The sequence below is a fragment of the Folsomia candida genome, unplaced genomic scaffold, assembly GCF_002217175.1.
Source record: "Folsomia candida strain VU population unplaced genomic scaffold, ASM221717v1 Fcan01_Sc005, whole genome shotgun sequence".
NCBI classification, from domain to species: Eukaryota; Metazoa; Arthropoda; class Collembola; order Entomobryomorpha; family Isotomidae; genus Folsomia; species Folsomia candida.
In genome coordinates this window covers 1398734-1423330 of record NW_019091197.1, presented here as the reverse complement: position 1 = coordinate 1423330, position 24597 = coordinate 1398734, and the positions used below count along the sequence as shown (strand labels likewise).

Genomic DNA, 24597 nt, shown 5'->3' with positions numbered 1-24597 from the left:
CTAAACACCACCTGTATATGCAAGTAATAATTGAGCAATCCTACACAACACACGGTAAGAAACGACACATACGTATCCTAAACACACTGCACTAGATTAATATTTAAATTTTATTTGTTGTTGATATGACAATTAAATACTACATTACTGCTAAAATTTGCTGTGTTTCATGTTCGTCTATCCTTTGTTAGAGTAAAGTTACCAAATTTTTTGCAATTATTAGTCTACCAACCAACGCAACAAACACCGAATCAACATGGATTTGAAACCAGGAAACAAATGGGAATACTCTTATTGGTTAAGAACGTTTAAAACCAATTACGACTTGACGAGACAGGTTGTCACACACGATTCCGATGTCAAGGTCAAATGTGAGGTGAGCGTGCAAATATTGAAAAGCCCCATTAGCAATGGGGACTCAAACCATGTTCAACCCAGATTATTTTTGATTTTTAATCTTGTTGGTTTGAAGGAGCAGTTCTTTAGAAACAACATTTAGTGTGGCACTTACTCAGATGCGAAAAATTCAGCAAATTTTGCGAAAATGCTCAACTGCCGAGATTCGGTTGGACATCCGACCGTTTTCATTAATTTGCGATGCCCAAAACGTTCTGAATTTTTCGCAATTGACGCACTAAACGTTGTTTATAAAGAGTTGCTCTTTCAAACTAATGTGGCCAAAATTATCTGGTTTGAGCCAGAGGTCGACGCCGACAAATTTTCGGCGGCGGCGGCACCAGTTTTTGGTGATTTTTCGGCGGCGTTGGCGGCGCAGCGCGGCGTCACAATGTTAAAAGAATAGGAAATCAAATTTTCCGGCGGCGGCGGCGCTTAAAATACTTAAAATACAGGCGTTCGGTGGCGTACGATCTGCGGCGTCGACCTCTGGTTTGAGGATAGTTTGCGTGTAATTTTACAATCTAGATTTACCCACTTCTTTCTTACATGTTTAGGTTTGCGGCATAATTTCCAAAAACAGAGTCACCTTATCTTCCCACATGTGGAATGTTCACTCCAACCGGAAGCGACCAAGTTGTGATACTTGTCATCAGGTGTTTTCGACCCCTGCTAATTTACGGCGACATATCGGCACCGTCCACAGCACGGGGAACGACCTCGTTTCCCATGTGCGTTTCTCGGATGTGAAAAAACCTACCAAACGAGGCGTGGTCTGTGGCAACACGCATGTAAATGCTGAACATTCCGAGAATCCGATTCGATATGGGTGTACTCTTTGCGGGAATGAGTTTAAAAGGAAGCATGAACTTGAAGGTCACATTCTCACCCACACGACCGAGAAGCCGTTCAATTGTGCCACTTGTGGGAGGAGTTTCGCTCATATGAGAAGCGTGAAACGTCACGAGGCAAGCTCTATATAATTTGAAAAATTGGTTTGAAAACTCACAAAATAATTAGAAGACAAATTATTACCAGCGGAAGTACTCTATTTTTGGATAATGAGTAAAGAGGTGTTTTCTCACCAATGGGGAAAAAGTCAAAAACTCGTGTACCAAACACACGTGGCATCGTTATTAAAAATCTTAACATCTTTATCTGAATATAAGATTTTTTTACGTGAACGTATTTAATTTTTAAATACTTAATGGCGTCACATGTCTTTGACTTATTTTCCCTTGGTAACAAAACGTCTCCTTAGTCATTACTCAAAAATAGAGCACTATATATAAACCCTCCAGGTGACAATTTGTCTCCGAATTATTTAGAGTGTATGTTTAAGTGAAAAGTTAATACATAATTTAACGACGACGACGCACTTGGAAAAATCTACCCGAACCATGTTACAGTGTGCCGTCTGTCCGCAGACCTTCTTATGGAGGCACGATCTACAACGCCACATCCGAGTTGCGCATGAAAATCGGAGGAATTATCCGTGCACATTTTGTGACCAAAGATTCCCCAACTCATCAGATTTGAAGCGTCACGTGGAAGCGAAGCATGCCACGAGTAAAGATCTGATCCATTCCTGCTACAAATGCGAGTATAAGAGTCACTCGAAAGCCAATTTGGCGAGTCATAAAATGCGTCACAATGCAGCGCGGCATGGATGTTACTTCTGCGGGAAGAAATTTTTCACCTTCAAGGAATTAGCAGACCATTGTCGAGTTCATATTTTAGAAAAGTTAACATACTTATGAATATACGTAATCGACAGATCAAGATGTTGCAATTTTTACTAATCCTAAGTATGTGACGTGTCATGTTGGTGTTAAGAAAATCCGTGAGAAACATGTGTGACATGCGCATTGTAAGTTAATGTTATGCTTACAAGAAGTATGTACGAGTTGCTCATAAAATTACTTTTGTCTGTTGTCCGTTATTTATTTTGTACTTCAGTATGAAATATTTTTAGGTTACTACTTTTGTTGTTTACTTAAAATTTAAGAATATATATGTATCATAAAGCAAGAATTACATAATTGTTCCCATACATTTCTGAATTAAATATTTGATTTGTTTATGCAAAAATTTAAACAGTTATGTATGGCCGCTTTATGTATGTATAGTACAAAGAAAGTTGAAAGCACAATAAGTTCATTATTACTGTAATTGTGGTTTTAAATCCTATCCTGAAAATTGGTTGTTGTCATTAAAAATTCGTTAGGATGCGTTAGGATAAACATGCACACAATTGGTAGGTCATTGCCTTGTACTGAAAACCTTTCCTGGAACTACAAAATCTCTGTATATTTCAATACATGAATATGTATGAGGTATTGTGATATCATCTATGTACATACGATACTAATAATTAGTATATACAAATTTGAATTGATTAAATATTTAACAGACGGGGATCATTTTCTTTTCCAAAGTTTTTAAAGAATATTCCAATCTCGTTGAAACTGGGTCTTTTTGTTGGATCCATTTCCCAGCATTGTTTCATCAGAGCATAACTAAAATTAAAAATTTAGTTTGTAACATCAACATATGTGTATTACGACTCCAAGAAAATGTGAAAAAAATTACGTCTCATCGTCACAAGACTTCGGACATGGGAGTCTTTCTCCACTATTAAGGAATCTGATAAGGTCCACCATCTCACCCAGGTCCGGATAAGGCTCCTCGCCAGGCTAAAGATTTCCCAGATTGTCACCCCGTACGACCAGATATCCGATTCTTTCGAGAACTTGAGCCCCATCAGCGACTCGAAGCTACTCCACTTAACAGGAATCCAAATCTGGGAACAAATTATTTTAAAATATGTATGCCACTTACATTTTTTCGAAATTTATCTCCCATGATAACTCACATGGCCTCCTTGAACTTTTTTGTAATACAAGGCGTCATACAACTTTTTGGACAATCCAAAATCACTGATTTTAGCAGTTAGATAGGAGGACATTTCGAGCTGCAAGGTCAATATGGAGTAACTAAATAAGAAAGTCAATGTCTTATAAATAAATCTCTCTAATACATAAATTTTAATATGGAAATAATTTTTGGTACATTTTTCATCGTCAAGTAATCCATCCCACTTGCAATTTCGGCTGACCATTTTCGAATCTCTGTCTGCGTAATTGTGACGGACGGTGCGTCCAGGTGAGGAACCGGGGGTGGACCTGAACTCCTAAATTAATCGAAAATACGTTACCCATTAACTATGTATAACAACCTGAATAAAGTTGTGTAAAATTTACTCAGGGTAGAGTAAAATATGTACGTTGACACAACAATCGGGTAAAATTTACATAACGGTTGGACATATATTGCCCAATTTTTGTGTGATCCTCCATTTTACTCAACCATGAGCAAATTTTACACGACTTTGTTCAGCGTGTATAAGTGCATTAAATTATTTAAGTCATTTCATAAATCTGTGGAACTACATAATAATTTTACTATTAGTGAATTTCTAGGGAAGGCCCAGAAAACCATTTAAATTCTTAAGTATTTATGTAGATTCACAACAAAAATGTAATATGTATGTTCTGAATCTGAATTACGTATTGCGTAAGTTTCATTTTTACTAACGTTTCTTCAATTGTTTCAGGATCTTCATAAAGAACATATCCCTCCTTTTGCAAGTGAGCATTAATCGTGGAGTTTGAAGCCTTCTGACAATTCCTAGCCTGAAGAAGATAACTGTGCAAATTTTCCACGCAGAGTTCCATCAAGCATAAAAATTCCCCTGTAATATCACAATTTTTTCAAAGTAGATAAATACTTTTACATAACCACGGAACTATAAATTATTTATATATGTATATATATGTAATTTACATATAAATAATGCTCACATTTCTTGGGATGGAAATTGCAATAAAATCCCAAAAACTGGACCACATTTTCATGTCGACCAACACAGGACATTATCCGAATTTCGTTCATGAGTAATTTTAAATCATCAATTCTGGCAGTTAATTCATCCACGGTTTTAACAGCGCAGTCCACCTTGTGCTGATCCGACTCCGAGAAAAGACTACCTTTGAAAATCACGCCATAGTTTCCACGTCCAAGTAAAATATCTTTGAAAACTGAAATTATTCGAATATTATAAATTTAGGGTGTCAATTTGGTCTCACAAATTATGGCCTGTCTGGTTAGCTAGTTTTGGATACTATCTTATCGATGATAAACATAAATACCCCGAAACGACCACAAACAATTTCAAATTTATCTATCCAAAATTCGGTACTGCAAACCTTCAATGTGCTGCTTCTTAACAGAATATTCTTCATTGAGTCCATTGTTGTTGCTGGCGATGCTGACTGAATTTTCAAAATCCACTTCCGGTCCTGTTTGTGTACCTGCTTCCCCTCCCCCATTGAACAGCTCGTGCTTAAGTTGTTCTGTCTCTTCCTGGGTGAAGCTGACCTTGTGTTTTCTTCCCTTCATGAAGTAAGTCAAGCCTACCATTGCCGCGACCAGGACAACTAAACCGACCACAATTCCTGCTATGGCCCCACCTTACAAATTCACAATTTTGCTATGTATGAATGACAATGATAGGTTTTTTGCAAGTATTTGCATATGTATGTATTTGCGTGATTGACAGACAGTTTGGCGAAAGCCGTTTTGGCGAAAATAAATTTTCGCCAAAGTGTTGATTTTCTTATATTATAAGATAATTATATGGCCTATTATGCCGCGGGAATAAGTATCCTGAATAACTAACGATGAAGGTTTTTGATCTGCTGGTAAGCTCGATAAATTCAGCTATGGGTATTGTTGGGCAAATGAACAGTAAAAACATAATCATTTATAAATATTACATAGAATTACTTGATTGTTGCCTGTTCAAATATATTACAAATGCAAAGAGAATGGGAAATTTTTGTGGGTTTGTCTTTATAATTTAGCATACTCATATAATCGTAATTTTCTCCAAAAATTACATTTTTTCGCCAAATGATACTTTAAAAACCTTGTGCTAAAAATGCCTTAGAATGGGTGAAATTTTGTTTTCGCCAAATGGGATTTTGTTTTGGCGAATTTTTTTCGCCAAAATGGTTTTCGCCAAACTGTCCGACTTCCATTTGCGTACCGGAAAGTTCAGCCGCACCATCTTCTATGATAGTCTTTGGACCGCAGATGCAGTCGAAAGTGTTGAATTGCAAGTACACCTTAGTATTCGTGGTATTTTGGAGAAAAAACTAATCACCACATTGTGCAAAAATTATAATTATGTAAATATATGGCAACATCTGCTTTTAAATATCATTTCTATTTGTACTTACTTCCTGCACGATTGACGTCGTTTCGTTAAATTCGACAAAATCTTGGACAGCCGACGCCCGCACGCTGCATCCCGAGTTGACGCGAAGGGATCGAATTACCGCGAAATTGCTCGGCGTGAAGGATGAGCGCTTATCGGTTAGACGAATCACGTCAAAATTACAGGATTGACAGCCGTATTCTTGATAAAGTACGGCACACGTGTCGCCATCTAAATTCTGTGGTTGGCATGATACATCAGATTGCACGACATCTTCCGGTGGTTTTGTACATTCATTGCTACTAAATGCTCCATTCTATGACAAATTACATACATCATTAAACTTAACTATCAATTAGAACAATTCGTTTTTACTTTATTGCCATTACTATGCAACCGCAACTTATCGAAACTGTGTCGTACTGCTTGTACTAGAAATATTCAGGAAAACGTCTGTATTATTTTTATTCATTTACGAAATTAAGTAAATAAATTTTCACCGTTGTGTAATGTTTCGGTCCATCGTGTGTAAAGTGGTGACATTCCGCTGCACTCCCGCCTTTCCATATGTGACAAATGGTCACGCGACAATTGGGATTCATCACGTCAACGAACTTTGTCCCTTGTTCTAAGGTGAATGAAAGCGAGCTGAACAAGGGCAGTTCCCATGGTCTTTGTTTCATTATATGGGCCAAGGTGTAATTCCCGCCGAAATAGTGGTCTGTCGCGATGGTTCCGCAAAACGATGGATCTATAATTTACAAAACTAATGTTGGTTTGTGGATGGACAGGAGGAAATATAAACGCCAGCTAAAATGCTATGCTAAAATGCTTTTCGACGTATATGTTGTCCACATCCGTCTATTTGTTGTCCACGTTTTGTCCGTATCAACTCCAAACATTCGGACTAAAGCATGTATTTACGCATTTATTTAGAACTGTTAACCTGTCAAATTAACCGATTGTTCTGGACGAGTAGGTCTGTGTTCAGGGTCGTGGGGGGCATCACTGTAAAACCAATCGACAATTTTATTCGTATCATTAGTATCTTACTTAAAATAGTTTACGAAAAAAAAACAACAATTGGTCCAGCTTCGTAAAAATCGTAACCGTAGTAACGCATTTTTTGATGACAAAATCTTCGACGCTTACAAAATATCAGTTGAACAGTTGTAAGTTATTAAGTAGCGTCAGCTACTTATTGTGATCGTTTTGTCCGTCCGTCCGTCTGTAAGCAGGATATCTCCAGAACGAGTCAACATAACCAAACCCCGTTTTCGCCATTGTGCTTCTAATTTTTAGTTCTCGGTCGAGTTCGAAAATGGGGTCAGTCGGACCACACCTCACAGCGCCAGGGGTTGTGGTGCAGATTAAATTTAACTTTAATTTTCATATGGGGTACAATTTTAAAGGAAATTTCACAACAAATTCAATGGCGTTAATATTTTTGACCTCATGACCTTAAGGACGAGGTCAAAGGTCAGAAAATATATAATTGTCAGATATGGTGTCAGTTTGAAGACTTTCTGATGCTACTTTTTTATATCCGTTTGTAAGGGTTTATTTTACGGTATAAAGAATAAGTACGAAGGATACGAGGGAATCATAAATACCCTGAATATTTTTTACAAACAACAGTGTTACATTATTACAAACATTATTACAAACAACGTTTTATAAACAACTCACCGTGAACAGCAGAAGCATCGCCCCTTTGGCAACGTGCAATTTGCATCAAACAGAGAGTAGCTGCAATCGTAACTGAATCGACGCGACTGCAAATTTTGTGTCTCACAAAATGCATCCCGACTCTTATAATCGTTCAGGAAACAGTGCGATTTGGGATACTTTTCTGAACAGCAACCATAGTAAACGAAACCTGGTGGGAAATTGTCGTCGCAATACTTGTTCACGTATGGCTCAAGGAGGGAATGTGTTCCGGTGGATAATTTTGGCACAAAGGATAAGATATCGATGTCATCCTTGTCGGTGTGGCAAATTAAGAAACAATTGATTAGGAGAGCAAGTAAGAATATAAATCGCGACATTTCACCACAATTGAGCAGCATATTAAAACTGTGTCATTTTGTGGAGATGCTGACAAATGCAAGGGTAAAACCTGACCTACTTTGAGAATCACTGCATGATTGCCGGCGTTGATGCAGTGGCGGAACTATAGATTGGGGGCCGGTACGTGAGCTAGAATTGGGGGCCTATTGAAATTTACTTTTACCAATATGTGCCTGTAATTTTTTATGAAGTTTAGCATTTACAGTTTTACGATCATTCCTTAAATTAAATACTCCTTGCGTTATTTTGTTTTATTTATCATAATATTAATAAAAATTGGAGATGACAAATTTTAAATCAAAAATCACGTTTTGTTGTATTCCGATTTTAGAAATTTCTCGTAAAACGGACTTTAAATTGTTTTTTCAAATTTTGGTAAGACCAGTTTTTGATAAATCAGATTCTGGAAATCTTTAATAAACTGGCTAACTTGAGTTAATTTGAAACTTATTGTAGTACTAATTAAAAAACAAGTTTGCAAATTTAATAAAAAATATAGCAAAATTATAATGAAATCTAATATTGGCAGGGATGGTCAAAATACTTTTTTTTTCAAAATACAAAGTACAAATACACTTCAGAGCCCAAAATACATTTGTATTTTCAAATTACTTCCATAATTTTTGGTCAAAATACAAACGGGTACCCCATCAGGAATTTTGGTGGAAAATATATAGGAAAAATGGTAGCCTTTTACCACGAACCACGGTTACTAAAACATGGTTAATTACACGTATAAATCTCGGTTTAATTTCCACCGTTGTCAACCCCTCAATAAAGTCTACATAAATATAACTGTGGGAATTTGGTTGAGTTTTGGCACAAATCCTAGCATGAAATAATAGTAGAAGTAGCGTAGATTCACACCGTTGTTTTCCACCAAAAAAGTCAACAGAAAATTCTCGTAAAATTCCACATTGAGTTTTGCTCTCTCTTGGGAGCGCGTGCATTTTCTTACTTCATTTTTATTCAACGTGTTCAAAATGTCTGACTCATTAAAGTTTTCAATTTTACAAATTGACGTCAAGGGGACGAAATTAGTTGAAATTGTACCACTGTCATGGATTGACGAGACAGAGAAGGTGGTATGTTGGCCCCCAGCAGCAAAATTAAAGAGTTTGTCTAAAAAAGGCTCCTCCCTCCCACTCCCATCATGGCGACAACAAAATTTTGAAAAAATCTTAGGAAAATACGGTAATTGTATTCACTTATTTACTTGGCCATTAAATTATTTTTAATTTCTATTTCCTAAACAAATTTTTATTTTAGCCTCTTGGGAAATTGCATGTGAAAAGCTGAAGGTGGCAGAGGAAACTTCCAACATTGAGAGTGACTCCGAGGAGGAACCCCCACATCGTCGAAGAAATAACGTCCCCCAAGCATTAATTGAGGGGAATCCACCCAAAATTTCATCTGACAGTAGTGGGGAGGAGGAGGAAGGTGATATCGCCGTGGTCCCTCCAAGCGTAACTTTGGATTCTGAAGGTACAATTTATTTTTCTAAATATATGTACATATTTTTACCTGATAATTGGGTTATTTACAAATATTTGTTTTTCAAGCCACTCCTCCAAATCATCCTCCCGACTCGGAAGTACAACTCGTGAATGAGGAAGGTGGCGCAATTTTGCTGACTTCCTTCCAAGAAATACAAGATTTGAAGAAATTAATTCTAGGTAAATATTTTACATTAATTAGTAATTCCAACATTTATATTATTATGAGCAATCATTGTTTATTCTACATATTATGCAGGCTTTCAAAAACAGTGTTTTGAAATTTTGGAAAGACAAAATATTGACATAAAAGATATTAAATCTGTTCTTCACAATCTGAAGGCGACAAACGGCGATGGACCTACAGCTGATTTTTCCGTCATCCCCACTCATCCACTGAACAATAAAGAGGAACTGGATATCTTAGAAAACTGGATACGTGATGCAAAGGCCAACCGTGATACTCTGGTAAGATAATTAAAATCAAAATACATGAACGCTTTTGATGAACAATTATAAATTGTTATGCAAGTCGTTCGTTAACGACATATATAAATTCTCGATTATTTTTATAGATTGATTATTTGGCTTTGACTGGCGGTAAAACTCCTCAAAAAAATGTAAGGAAATTGTACAAGAAGTTTTTCGTTTTTTCGTTTGCTCGTCAAATAAATTGGACTGGAAAGGGGGGGAAAATTTCACTAAAACCACTAGAGTTCTTGGGGGTTGTGAAAGGTAAATAAACTATTTTATTGGTTGTGTTCGTACACTAACGTACATTTCTATGCGCGCAACTTGTTATAATAATAATTCTGTTGTATTTTACAGAAGCTGTTCGTAGAAAGCACAATACAGCTACTGACGACGATATTGAAAGTGTGTCGAAGGATTACTTTCGCTTCCTAAAGGAGTAATTGCACAATGAGTCTCATAGAAAGAACGGGATCATCTCCAAGAAATATTCGTCGAATCGTTTCAAGAAGAGTGCAAGAAAATATACAAAATGCTTCATCAAGTCATGCTGCAAATATATTAGAAAATAATAATCGTGTTGTAAATAATTTAATAGTCAACGGTGAATGTACCAATGACAGTTCTGATAGCCAGAGTGATAATGTTAGCGATAGTGTAAATAGTAGTTCGTCAGAAAGTTTGAATCATTCAGAAGACGATTTAATTAGTTTAAGAGATGAACTTAGAGATTGGGCAATTAATCAAAATATAACAGGGATCGCAATTCAAGAACTTTTACGAATACTAAAAAAACGTAAAATATTTAATTTTTTACCAAGCGATCATAAAACTTTACTCAGGGCAAACAAAAGCAGATTTCTTAAACATATTTATGAGGACGGTTCACAGTTTTGTTATTTTGGCCTTGAGAATTCGTTAAGAAAGCAGCTTCTTCATGAGTTAATTGAACCTTCTGAAGCAGTATTAGATATTTCAATCAGTGTAGATGGTCTTCCAATATCAAAAAGTAATTCCAATCAATTTTGGCCGATTCAGGCAATTTGTTCACAAAGCAAGTTTAGCGTTTTCTTGATAGGGATTTATTATGGCAAAACTAAACCACAAGATGTTTCTGAGTATTTTAAAGATTTCATTGAAGAATTAGCCTTGCTTAGTACTAGCGGATTTTATATAAACTCAAAGAAATATCTCGTTAAATTATCTAAGATTATAGCTGACGCCCCGGCAAGAAGTTTTGTAAAGCAATGCAAAAATCATAATTCTTATCATGGGTGCGAAAAATGTATAGATAAAGGCACCTGGCAAGGAAGAGTTATTTTTGAATCGTTTGACGCCCCACTAAGAACATTTGAATCTTTCAAAAGTCAGCATGATATAAATCATCATACAGGAATTTCACCATTAATTCAGTTAGATTTTGATTTAGTTAATTGTGTCCCAATTGATTATATGCAATTAATTTGTCTAGGTGTGGTACGTAAATTATTGCGTAGTTGGGTAAAGGGACCACTTCCTTATAAATTATCTCCTAGATTGATAACTAAATTAAACTCTGACCTTCGTTCATTATCGCCAACTTGCCCTAAAGAGTTTGTGAGGAAACCTAGAACTGCCAAAGAAATAGATTTATGGAAAGCTACCGAATTTCGAACCTCAAATATTTCGATCCACGTCGTCCCACCTTTTCAATCTGATCTTCCCCAGCGTTGATTAGACAAATTATACAGAATATTTAACTTTGTTTAAGTGTTAATAATATCTCAAACATTTTTTGTCATACTGTAATATTATTTTTAATCTACATATGACAGTAATTGGATTGTAAAACTTAATATGTAGTTGTTAAGTAATAAATAGCGCTCACTTAAATAAATATATATTTTCCCATTTTTAGGTGAGCTTTTAAATTAGTAAGGCGAGCCCCAGACAGTGTAGGTCATATACTCCAAACCGTGTGTACTTTTACTAAGAATTGGGCAGAATTGCATCATATAGAGTAACATCTTACTATGTGTCGTGCAAGCCCTATGCATAATTTGGAGCATGCTACAGCTCTGAGTGGAGTAAGTACGCTTACTCCAGACTACATAGCTGGTACACGCATTACTCCGGGCAGCGTCGAAGCACTTTGAATACCTATTGGAGTTACATTTTACTCCATTCGAAGTGAAAATTTTTAAGTGTAATTCCAGAAAATTATACAAACAAAAATAGCCGCTTGGGGGCCTAAGGTTTAACAGATTTATTAGTTTCATAAATCTTTGTTAATTATGAAACCGATTGTGATATTATTATTTTTAGTTTTTTTGTAGATTATTGAATAATATATATATAATAGTCGGAGGGCCGGGGGCCGTTGCCTAGCGGGGGCCGATACGTGGGACATACCCTGCGTACCCCTATTTCCGCCAGTGCGTTGATGGCGAATTACTTAATTTGTCAGTTTTCACGATACGAGTTGAGTGATGAGAGTATTTTTACTGATATGAACGCACCGTGATTGAATATTTTTCACAAGCACAATGCGTGTAAATGCAATGTGTGTACGTTATATGCACGAATAAATAGATTATGTATGCACGAAAGTTTAATTTATTTTGAATAAATTGATAATTTCTTTTTTGAAAAACTGAAGACGAACGTCTCTTAAGATTTATATTTACATATTTTAATATTTAGCAATACCAAATTAAATAAGGCCTTTTTTTGCTGGATCTAAATTAAAATGTTTTCAGATTCATTTACATATTACATAATACAAATATATTATTACATATATTATTTACATAATATATGTATGTAAATGAATCGAGATAAACAGATTGCACTTAATCCTCACTAATCCGGATTGATATTAAACCGGACCGGGGTAAACTCGAGTATAATTGTTGATATTGCTACTAGTTACTTGGAGCTGGGAGCGTGGCCAGCTAAATTAAGGTCAACATTTGCTGCTTATGCTGAGCTCCTAAATAAGTGCATTCATTCATACATACATAGATATTCCACTTAAAAAATTGCATATCATTGCTCAAATAAATAAATTTATTTAGCAATAAATATATGCATAGGTATACAACCATATAGAAGAAGTGTGCATGCTCACGACAACGTCATATTTCGCATCCCAAATCGTTTAGCAAACTTGCGAAGCTTAAAAAATTGGGTCGGAGGGGACTCGCGAAATTCTCAAAGAAACTTCTATATATGCAGAGCTGGGAATCAATCCGGATTACCCAATGTTAAAGAATACAGGGATTGGGGATTGGGATTGGCCATTTAAACACATTGACTAATCCGGATTGATTCCCAGCTCTGTATATATGTATGTACGAGCAGCTATTTTGATCCTGTTTCCATGGATTTCTGCAACTATACGAGGAAGAGTTTTTTAATAAATAAACAAGGTCCCAAAAAATGGGAAATCTTAGTGAGGCAGTGCAATCACAACAAAAATTAGATTTGCAGAATTTTTGCATCACCGCTCTTGGTAACATTTTATACTGGAAGTATTAATCACTTAGAATACTTCGTCCCCCTCAAAGGTGATTTGAGAAATACAGAATATACATATATATGAAATTATAGATTTGCAATTTTTTAAGCAATTTTATAGGTCACAATTGTTAATCCATTATACCTATATTTGATCTCAGTTAATTTAGCACACTTCTCGTCCATTACATATGTCTATGTACGTCATGTGTAGTATGAAACTGCCCTGAATTCTCCAGTTAAGATTTAAGAATTCATGCGGATGCAAAGAAAATTCACAATTATTCCAGCAAAAATGGTACCGAGAGCGGTGATGCAAACATTCTGCAATCTAATTTTAGTTGTGATTGCACTGCCTCACTAAGATTTCCCATTTTTTGGGACCTTGTTTATTTAAAACTTGTAATTGGTTGTCAACGACATTTTTGCACTACACCACCGCCATTACATTTACATCAGAGTAATTTTAGTAAATTTTTAGTTTTCAAAATTGAATATCGTGGTCATTTTTTAACCGATTTCGGTCAACTTGGTCTTAAAATGTTCAGAACGAGTTGGTGTAACCTTTTTGCAATTACTTAGGATTATGTTATGCTCCAAAATGGAATAATGGGTAGAAACGTGCCTACGAGTGAAAATTTTTGCACATTTTGGGGCATAACTCGGGTCAAAATCAAAAAATCGCTAAGTCGACTTGCACATCGTTTCTAAATTCCGTAACAATGATCTGGCCCCAAATTTCATCGAAATCGGTTCAGAAATGGCCGAGAAATAGAATTATTTCACTTTTTTTGGGTGGGGTAAATGCATACTTAGTTAATTTTTTTCGTTGTTAGGTATTTGCCTCACTAAGAAAAATAATCTTGCTAACTGAAAACATGCTCAATTGTTGGACAAAAAATCCCATCATTCTCCAGCAAAATTTTTTAGCAAAAATATTGAGCACCGAGAGTGGCATAAACGCTGAATGTGAGTTGGGTCATCATAAACAAATTTCAAAAAAAGCCAAAAAAAGGACAAAAGTTCACACGTTAAAGACCCTTATCCCGAAAATCTCCCGGAAAACTACCCAGGAGTCAAAACAAAAGCTACGAATTCAAATCAAAATCAATCGAAATTCAACAAATATTCATTCAAAACACCAATCTAATGAATTTAAATAAATATGTCGGGATTATGCACGCATACATTTTCGGTTATAAAACTTGTTGGACATTAGATTACGTTCATGCTGCACAGCCCATACCGCTTGGTAAATAAATACATACATATTTTTATCCGACTCGAAAAGAAATCAGGCATTTCTTTTCTGCATGATCCACAACTTGTGAGTCACAAGGCACGTCGTAAAAATATGGTAAAAAGCCCAACCCTTTCGTACAACCTCGGAACCACCATTCACTTTTACCACTTAAGATTCTTAAGTTAAGAATAATAAAGCATCGTAACCCAGAAAATTAACCATCGTCAGCAGGACGCGGGTGAGAAACCAACCTAAACGCAATGCAAAGAATCAGTTATTCCATAAAGGGTAACACGTAAAATAAACTCGGAAATACACAATTTAGCGTTCTTTTGACTAATCTGCACCCGTTAGCCTAAAATTTTATTGGCTTCGACGTTGACATCCCAGACATCCGTACATATGTATGTACATAAATTTGGTACATAGTTATCTGCAAACGTTGAAGATTTTTTAAAACTTCGTCCAAATGAATCTCAAACCAGGGAAGAAGTTTGAATGTTCCAAGTGCTCAAAAGTGTTCAAAACCAAGCAGCACCTTAACAGGCATGTAAGCTCGCACGAGGACAACGCAAAAATAAAATGTGAGGTGAGCTGCTGCATAGATTTAATAACAAAAATGACACGCATTCTATTATTTCGACCACACTCTAAATAAAAGTTGGGCAAACATTTACTGATTTACATCAGTAAATTTACATTTACTGTCATCCATTAAGAAAGTGGATGACACACCAACTGGGTATAAAGGTTTGGTTGGATAGATTTTACCCAATTATTTTACCCATCCTCTTTTTTACTCAAGGTTTGGTAGATTTTAGAAAAATTTGGCAAAATTTTCCACACTTCTCCCCACCCAAAAATTATTTTCCCCAATCCCCCGGGAATTTTCGAGAATTTCTAAGCAATTTTTGAATATTTCCGGAAATTTTTCAACATTTCTGGAAACTTTCAAATGTCTTTCCTCAAAAGACATCCTTTTCCCCAGGCTTACCCGGACCTGGTTAGGAAGTTTCTGCTAGACTGAATTTTACACACTTTTATTTAGAGTGTACCAAACCAATTCACTTAACATTTAGTAATTTTGCCTTCCTTAGGATTCCTAAGTTTTGACTTAATTTTTTAACATAACTGGCAGGATTTTGAAAAACCCAGACAGCTTCACTGCCCATATGAACAAAGTTCACACCATTCGGAAACGACCACGTTGTGACATTTGTCACCGTGAATTTTTCAACTCTGCCGGTTTACGAAGACACATTAAAGCCGCCCACAGCACGCGATCCCGCATACCATGCGGATTTCCTGGTTGTGCGAAAACCTACCTAAGCAAGGACGATCGTTCGTGGCACGTAAAAAGTGAACATACCGAGAATCCGGTCCGATTTCCATGCAGACTTTGTGGAAAGGAAACTAAAACCAGGAACGAGCTTGAGAGACACATTGCCACTCATACGACAGAAAAGCACTATAATTGTGCCACATGTGGGAAAAGTTTTTCCAGCAGTACAAAATTGAAACGACATGAGGTAAGTAAATATGTGCGTAGGTACAAATTAATGAGTGCATTTATTCATGATTCCTTCGTATCCTTAGTCTTCTTCATATCGTAAAGTTACGACGGTTACGAGATTTTGAATAAGCGTCGTATGGTTTTATCATCGAAAATCGCGTTACTAACAATGGGAACTTTTTTTAAGCTATACCGGGATTTTCTGGCGAGTTATGTTAAAAAATTAAGTCAAAACTTAGGAATCACATGGCACTCATACTTCTTGGAATATTAGGGTATATTTCATTCATTTGCAGGGTAAGGCAATCCACGGATTTTTGTTATTGAAAACCCATGCCTACATAGGGGTTTTACCTACTTAGATTTTACGAGTAGTTGGGGTTTTGAGGACAAACTGAGTCATGATCAGGTGTATTAAGTTCTGAAGCTTTCGTCAGGAATTTTGCAAAGCAGCTTATTAATTAAATTTTAATAACTAACTAATTGATTTGTAGAATTTTTGGTAATATCCTATTACCATACTGTATTAAATTTGAAAAACCCGATAGGGTATTGTTATATTTTCTACCCCAAAACCCACCAAAACCCGCAAAACTTTAATACCCCAAAAATCCGCTCATAGTAATTTTCTGTCAATTTCATATACCTTTAATCTCTACGGACTACGTATCTTCATTGCTATTAAACATGAACTAAAAGGATCATCAGGTATGCATGCAAATTAAAATATTTATTTTTTCAGGTTACGCATCTTGATAAATCTTCCAGAGATATTACGGTGTCAACTCTGTCCTCGTACCTATTTAAGTAGCCGGTTGCATATCCAAGCAGGACATCAAAATCAGAGGAATTATCCATGCACGTTTTGCGACAAGAGATTCGCGACAGCTGCCTATTTGAGATACCACGTGGAAGCGATACACCCAGCGAATAAGGACGCCACTCTGTGGTGCGACCAATGCGAGTACAAGTGTCACTCTAAAACGTACTTAGTTTCGCACAAAAGACGGCAACACAATTCTGTGCAGAATGTATGTTACTTTTGTGGCAAGAAATTTGCGGCTTTTTGCAAATTGGTCGGCCACTTTCGTCTGCACACTTTGGAATTGAACATGTATTAAATAGACTAACGTTCTAAAATGTAGTTTAATAATTCCTGTACTGTAAACGGTTCAGGAACATGACATCCGGTCATTTGTACCTACATGCGTCACATAGTCAAATTTTGACAATGTTGTTTGTACGTTATTGGCTTAAAACTTTCAATTTCCGCCAATTATGCATTCAATTTCAACTTGTTATATTTAATTTTGTACGTTTCGTTCCAATGTTTTGCTCGTAACTATATACATACATATAAATTACGTATACCATAATGCTTCTAAAACCACACATGTAAAAATGATATTTAGGCAATTATATAAAAATAAAACCACTGCTGCCCACAATTGGTTAAATACAAATACCACAAAATGCATTTATCTATGCGCCCACAATTTTACATAATTTGCAGTTCAATTTCGCTTAATTGGGACCGTGCATAAACAATGTGATCCATGTGAGGGGTCCCAAGAAATAATATCGTTCCCATCTTAACTATGACATGCATAACAATATATTTGGATGGTGGCGGGGGTAAAAAATCCATGAAAAAATATATCACGTGCTTAACGTTTGTCCATAAATCTGTCTGCATATATATTATTACTGTTCACTCCATAATAACTGTATTTACCAAAAATATATGTAGAATTTCCAAAATAACCAGATGGTACATACAAATCCGCTGAGAAAGTAAAACCGTTTCATATGTATGTACTTAAATGTCATCAAACTCTTAGAGAAAATAGTTGTCCATAAAAAAGTCGGTACATAGATAAATTATTTCTCCATATTTTGTCAAGTTTTCAGAAACATTAAAATTTTCAAAATATTTACAATAATTCAGAAATCAAATCATGCTCAGCAATCGGTCGTTCAAGGTTTTCGCCTTGATCACGAAAATCTGCCAATATTTCGGAGCCGCACCCTTCTCCGCAAATTTAAACACAAGGAGAATTTACATTACTAAGGAAGCCTCGAACGCACAAAGATCTAGGTTTCGTAATCACCTCGTATTTTTGGCTCATGTCCTCATTCAAACAGTTTTTCTCCGTTTTTACACCGAAGATGTCACTATGATCAATTTCTGCCTTACGGCGTTGCTCCCTCTAACCGTCGTGACACTGATTTGGCTACCATCCGCACTTTTTGGAAATGATTTTGTGTACTTTTTCAACTCGTTGTTACTTGTGACGGAACAGTATCAAGGTAAGATGTCCATATTGAAAATATTTTACTTGAGAGGTTTTACCAAAATTATCGATGTTTCCTTCCTGCCAATCATACCTGTTCAAATAAAATGTCTTCATTCAAAATTAATTCAATTAAAAAGATGAAAAAATTATTCATACATGATTCATTTTATCTCAAATTATAGAGATAGATTTCTCAATAAACCCATGTATTAAGCATAGGATGGAAAAATGAATAATGAATAAAATCATTCATTCATTCCCAATGAATTTGAAATAAATATTTATTCAATATTCATTCAGTTAAAAATTTCCAAAAAACATTCACACATAATTCATGAATGAATAATGACTGCACAATTTAGTCGTTCTCTCCAGAATAAATGAATGTGAACAGTTATGCCTCCAGTTATACATACGGTTTGTCCATACTTTATATTAATGGTCCTCATTCTTTACCCCTTAGGAAATTGGTATTCTCACATTCCCCCGGCTTCAAATAGCCTCAATCGCTACATCACCGCGTCCCTCTACATAGTCGGAAACACTCAAGTGTCAATGACATATAGCTTTATTACTTTTGCAAATCTCAACTTAGCAATTTTTGATTTAATTCCAGGGACATTTTGTGGCATTCCGGGGTCAGAAATTTTTTCCAAGCCTCCGCACTTCTACGGGGCTTAGAACACACCTTTGCCTTTGTTTTTTTAGCTACGCTTGGGTCATTTTTTGCACTATAAGTTCGTGCTGAGTCCTGCTGAGAGGTCCCATCGATTCCATTGAATTGGATCTAACTTAGGGGATGTACCACGGACTCAAAAACATATTTTAAGAAATTTGATTCCCCCACCTCCCCCCAATTTTCAGCAAAATGTAGAGAAATTACCCCAATTAGCTCCCACCTGCCAAAATCATCAAAAAACCTGGATAATGTGACTTTCTGACCTTTTATCTATATCGGGGGATGTCTCTGACCGGTTTTGCGTAGATTAGGACAATTCGCTTGTTAAAAGATTTTTCCGATGTTAAAATCTCCTCATTTTTAAAAAGAATCCTGCTCACTTTTCTGGAGCGTACCGCTTGAGGTGACTCCTGCATTTATTTAATCTGGTTTTCCTTTGGGGTACGATCAGGATGTGGCAAGTACCACATTTCAAAGCCTTAAGCCTAAGCTTCAATTTGAGCACTCATTGGATAATTTGCGTCGACACTGTCAGCAGTGAGCCCGGTTTCCGTTGGAATTTCATGAATTTCTTCGGATTCCAGGCTTGAGAGGCTTCACGATGGGTGTGGTCCTTGGAGGTTTTCAAAAAATTCTTCTTCGACTGTTCTTAGTCGATTCGGTCCCCATGAATGTTTTTATAGTCCGTTGGGCTAAATTAAATTACACCTTTGACTTTTTCAGCACATGTCAAATTCACTGTTTTTCTTCGATTTTTTTTGTGAAAAACTATCGCCGCCCGCTTCTCTTCAATTTCCTGTATATTCATCCAGATGTTCAAAAATTACAAAGTCCATAGTGAATCATAATGTAAATCGCATGGCGAATCTAATGCACTTATCAGATTTTAATTCTGTGGCTTAGTTTTCTAGCAATCGGCTGTTGACACTTGAGTGTTCCCGACTATGTATACCTCCATCGCTGCAACGTTTACCGCCTGGTTCGGCTCTGCCTGGATATATCTCGTGTTCCCCTCATTACCAATTTTCCCAACAGTCCTCCTGCCCCCTTGTGCTCGAGACACTCCAGTCGTCTATATTTTCGTGGGGGTGTGGTACTTCCGCTCCGTACTCGTCATCTGGCTCGTTTTCCTTTTCCTCCTCTCGGTCGCTCTAGTCTTCACATTTTGCTTCAGTCCCATGATCACGTCAGATTTCAGGGGTGACGTTACACGACCTAAGTGCTCCCCTGAATTGCGGGAACCTTCAAATTTCACTCGCACTTATAGAACGATAGAAATTTTGCTGTCTTTAATATTGGAGAACTTCGGATACATTTTACTCCCCATTCAAGCCCTCGTAGGACAGTATGGGCTTGTTTGTAATTACGTTATAATTATGCAATGGGATCAGATGGGTGTGGCGTCAAAAGCGTTTTTAATTAGTCAGATGATTATGATCCAGGCAGCGTGGGTGTTATGCTTAACCTTCGGTGGGTGGATCAACTTTAATTCGGTGAAGGTATTGAAGTCGTGGAAGTGTTTGAAATTGAGCGGGAAGGAAGAAGCTAAGTACATGAGCAAGTTTAGAAAGTCGTGCAGACCGCTGTACATAGGGTATCCGGGAGTTTTAAAAATTAGAAAAGTTACGGCGTTAAAGTATTTCCAGGGTGTGACGAGGGGAACGTTTCGCATGTTGCTGGCGGTTAAGAATGCATAGGACTGTGCAGACAAGAGGATCCAAGGGAGGGAGGATTTTACATAATATGGGCGGACTATGGGGACATCGAATAACTGTGGGGGCGATTTCCCTCTGTCCCCACGCTTCCGGGGTCAGTGGTCATTCATATCTGTGAGGTGGTTCATGCGCACTATTTAGTCTGTACACATGACGGAGTTGGCAAACGGAGTTATATTCTCCACAATTTTACAATTTGTATGTACATATTTAAGCATTATTTTTACTTAGTTATTTACTAACTACGTCACACAGTAAGGTTTTCACAATGGTTTGTACGTTATTGATTTGAAACTTTTAATTTCCGCCAATTATGCATTCAATTTTAGCTTTTTCTATATAATTTTGTACCTTTCCTTCCAATGCTTTCCTCGATAATACATATGTATATGTATGTATACATATTTTATACATACATATGTATAAAATATGCCTTAATTGTACCTCCATGCTTCTAAAACCACAGTTAAAATTATGTGTAGGCAATTATATAAAAATAAAATCAATGCGGAACGATTTCCACGAGTCGTTAAATACATAAATGCACAACCTACAAAATATATTTATCTATGGGTCCACAATTTTCAATAATTTGTTGTTCAATTTCGCCTAATTGGGACCGTGGATAAAGAATGTGATCCATGTTAATGGTCGCGGAAATATTCTTTCCATGTTAATTTTAACTATATATGACCTGCATAACACTGTGGCGGTGGTCGAAATCCACCAAAAAATATAACACGTGCTTAATGTTTGTCCCTACCTCAGCCTTACATAAACATTATTGTCCACAATAACATATCTACCAGAAATATAAAATTTCCGAAATAACAAGGTGCTCATGTAGAAAGTTAAACGGTTTCATACATATGGCATCAAACGCTTGGAGGAAATAGTTGTTAATAAAAAAGTCAGCATGTTCATAAATTAAATATTTCTCCATATTTCGTCAAGTTTTCAAAAACAAAAAATTTTTCAAAATATTTATAACTAACGAAATTAAAATAATAGTTTAAAAGACAAATCATGCTAAGCAATCAGTCGGTCAAAGTTTTCGTCTTGATTACACAAATGTGTCAATATTTTGGAGCCACGCCCTTCTCCGCGAGTTTAAGCACGCGGAAAATTCGCATTACTAAGGACGGCTCAAACAGGCAAAAATCTAGGTTCCTGAATCACCTCGTATTTTTGGCACATGTCCTCATTCAGACGATACTTTTGCGATTCTATAGTCAAGATGTCACAATGATCAACTTCTGCCTCACGACGTTGCTCGCGCTAACCCTCGGGACCCTGATTTGGCTGCCATTCGCACTTTTTGAAAAAGATTTTGTGTACTTGTTCAACTCGTTGATACTCGTGACGGAGCAGTACCAACCTAAGTTGCACATAATTATTCATTACTTCTTCATGAATCTGAAATGAGTAAATACGTATTTAATTGAAAAAATTATTCACTCATTATTCGTGAATTTATTGAAAAAGTAGGGTTGTCGCGGGTAGCGAAAATGTTACCCAACCCGCTACCCGCAGTCCAACTACCCGTTGCCCGTTCTAAGAATTAAGGTTAAACAAGCTAACCTCAAATTAAAATCGATTTAAGTAATTAATTATTTTCTCTTTCTGTGTTGACAAGTACTTTGAGGTAATGCTACGAAAATAATGAATGATTTACTTTGATTTGTAGCCTTAATTGAGGTTTTCGTCTAAAAAAATTTGTTTACATCTAAAATCTTTGCTTCAAGGTTTTTACGCTCAAAGCACAACTTAAGAGATCGTCTTTCCTGTATAAGAATACAATTAAAATTAGTTCTGAAATTTTAGAGCAGGCAGGTTATGATTGAGAAATAAAAATTTCTTCACATTTTCTGGACTTATCCTTAGAGAAAAGTAATTACGGCTGTCGTAGACCTCTCCAACTTCTAAAAACAGACGCTCACTGGTAGCGCTTGTTGCTAGCAAATGACAAATTTTCTGGGGATAAACAATAAACAATACATTGATGCTTTTTAATGTCGAAAATTAAAGAAGACCTGAAATACCCGTACCCGCAAATTCGTGTGGGTAAGCGGGTAGCGGGCACCCGACCCGTTACACGCGGCAACCCTACTGAATAATGAATGAATACTTAATTCGTTCTCTATTGAGTAAATGAACGTGAACATATCTGGAGGCTCCAGTTATGTATGTATTTGGTTTGTGAATACGTCAGTTAATAGCTATTTATTATTCTTTTCCCCTTAGGAAACTGGTACTCCCACATTTCCCCCGCTTCAACTAGTTTGAAACGTTACCTCACCGCGTCCCTTTATACTTCCATTGCTGCCACTTTTTTCGCCTGGATCGGTACGACGTGGATTTATCTCGTGTTTCCCACATTGCCAATATTCCCCACGGTTCTTCTCCCCCCTTGTATTCGAGATACTCCACTCGTCTATATTTTCGTGGGGGTGTGGTATTTCCGCTCACTTCTCGTCATCTGGCTTGTTTTGCTCTTCCTCCTCTCGGTCGCCCTCGTCTTCACATTCTGCTTCAATCCCATGATCACGTCAGATTTCCGGGGTGACGTGACACGACCTAAGTGTTCCCATAAATTGCGCGAACCTTCAAATCTCTCTCGCACTTATAGGACAATCGAAATCTTGTTGTTCTTAATCTTGAAGAATTTCGGATACATTTTACTCCCAATTCAAGCCCTCGTTGGACAGTACGGGCTTGTATGTAATTACGTTATCATTATGCAATGGGACCAGATAGATTTAGCGGCAAAGGTGTTTATAGCTAGTCAGATGGTCATGGTTCAGACAGCGTGGGTGTTATGCTTAACGTTCGGGGGATGGGTTAACTTTAATTCGATGAAGGTATTGAAGTCGTGGAAGTATTTAAAATTGAGCGGGAAGTGTGGGCGTTGGTCTTCCGGTGGGCGCTTGGTAGGTCAGAGGTGAGTGCAGTCGGGACGGACTGGGATGAATGTTCCGGAAGGTCACCACACAGTTTGGAGGCGTAAGGCCGTATGTGCGATCGGCAGCCCCACTTATGATGTGAGATACACGAAAGTTAATGTTTTATCGGAATTTAGCACTCGAAATAAGTCACCGAAATGTAATACGCGTCCCCCGAGAGTTATAGTTTTTACAGAGCAACTGGTTATCAATTTATTTTACGTAGCCGGAGGATTGTACATTTATGTATCAAGAAACCAAAATATATTTAGAGGTTGTGGAAACTGTAGAATTATGGGGGACTTTAGGATGGCAGTGGTGGAGAGAGGAGATACGTCTTGGTAGACGCCGGAACTCCGTCTGCCCGGATTCTTGGATGGAGGACAGTATATGTCCTTGCTGAAGGAGACGATGTCCTTCAGTCGATGTATGGATAATTTAGGAGTGAGTGGCCGGTCGAGACATCAATGTATGAATATGGAGACGAGGAAGAGATAGGAGGGGAGGATGCATATGATATGCATAGTTCCCTCAGAAGGAAGAGGTTAAGTACATGAGCAAGTTTAGAAAGTCATGTAGACCATTGTACTTAGGATACCCGGGAATTTTAAGGATTAGAAAGGTTACGGTGTTAAAGTATTTTCAAGGAGTGACGAGGGGAACGTTTCGCATGTTGCTGGCGGTTAAGAATGCTTAGGGCTGTGTAGAAAGCATTTGATCGTTTGGAGGTGGGGCAAGGGTGGGGGTCAAAATTCCCCAAAAGTGAATATCATGCTTTATGCACGGCCCTTTAACACATTTAAGGGCCATATTTTTAAGGTTAAGGTTAACTTAGTTTAATTCATATTTTCGAATTTCTATCCTTTACTCACCGGTAGGACAAGTCAGTACACAATTTTGAACATTTTTAATTACCTACATATATTGAAACTGAAACGAAATTTAATTCTCTAAACTAATTTAATTTCTGTAACGTACATGTATGTACTCGCTTGC

The 24597-nt window shown here is 36.9% G+C and overlaps 2 protein-coding genes and 1 long non-coding RNA gene across 3 annotated transcripts; 1 reads left to right on the top strand and 2 right to left on the bottom strand.

The window, feature by feature from the left end:
* The first annotated feature begins 23 nt into the window (after positions 1–23).
* Positions 24–2487, top strand: LOC118435586 (zinc finger protein 26-like). Its single transcript, XM_035851869.1, has 4 exons — positions 24–54; positions 224–376; positions 954–1364; positions 1824–2487. The coding sequence occupies exons 2-4, from the start codon at positions 257–259 to the stop codon at positions 2154–2156; spliced, it is 864 nt and encodes a 287-aa protein (XP_035707762.1). The 5' UTR covers positions 24–54; positions 224–256; the 3' UTR covers positions 2157–2487.
* A 151-nt stretch (positions 2488–2638) lies between these two features.
* LOC118435585 lies at positions 2639–7732 on the bottom strand. Its single transcript, XM_035851868.1, has 13 exons — positions 7367–7732; positions 6624–6685; positions 6178–6428; positions 6067–6108; positions 5700–5993; positions 5507–5615; positions 4665–4928; positions 4260–4496; positions 3994–4150; positions 3469–3589; positions 3272–3392; positions 2989–3199; positions 2639–2915 (listed from the first exon to the last, which is right to left on the bottom strand). The coding sequence occupies exons 1-11, from the start codon at positions 7723–7725 to the stop codon at positions 3342–3344; spliced, it is 1947 nt and encodes a 648-aa protein (XP_035707761.1). The 5' UTR covers positions 7726–7732; the 3' UTR covers positions 2639–2915; positions 2989–3199; positions 3272–3341.
* Positions 7733–8664: 932 nt separating this feature from the next.
* Positions 8665–9837, bottom strand: LOC110850023. Its single transcript, XR_004834906.1, has 2 exons — positions 9292–9837; positions 8665–9226 (listed from the first exon to the last, which is right to left on the bottom strand). It is a non-coding gene; the product is annotated as an uncharacterized LOC110850023 (long non-coding RNA).
* Between the last annotated feature and the right edge of the window lie 14760 nt (positions 9838–24597).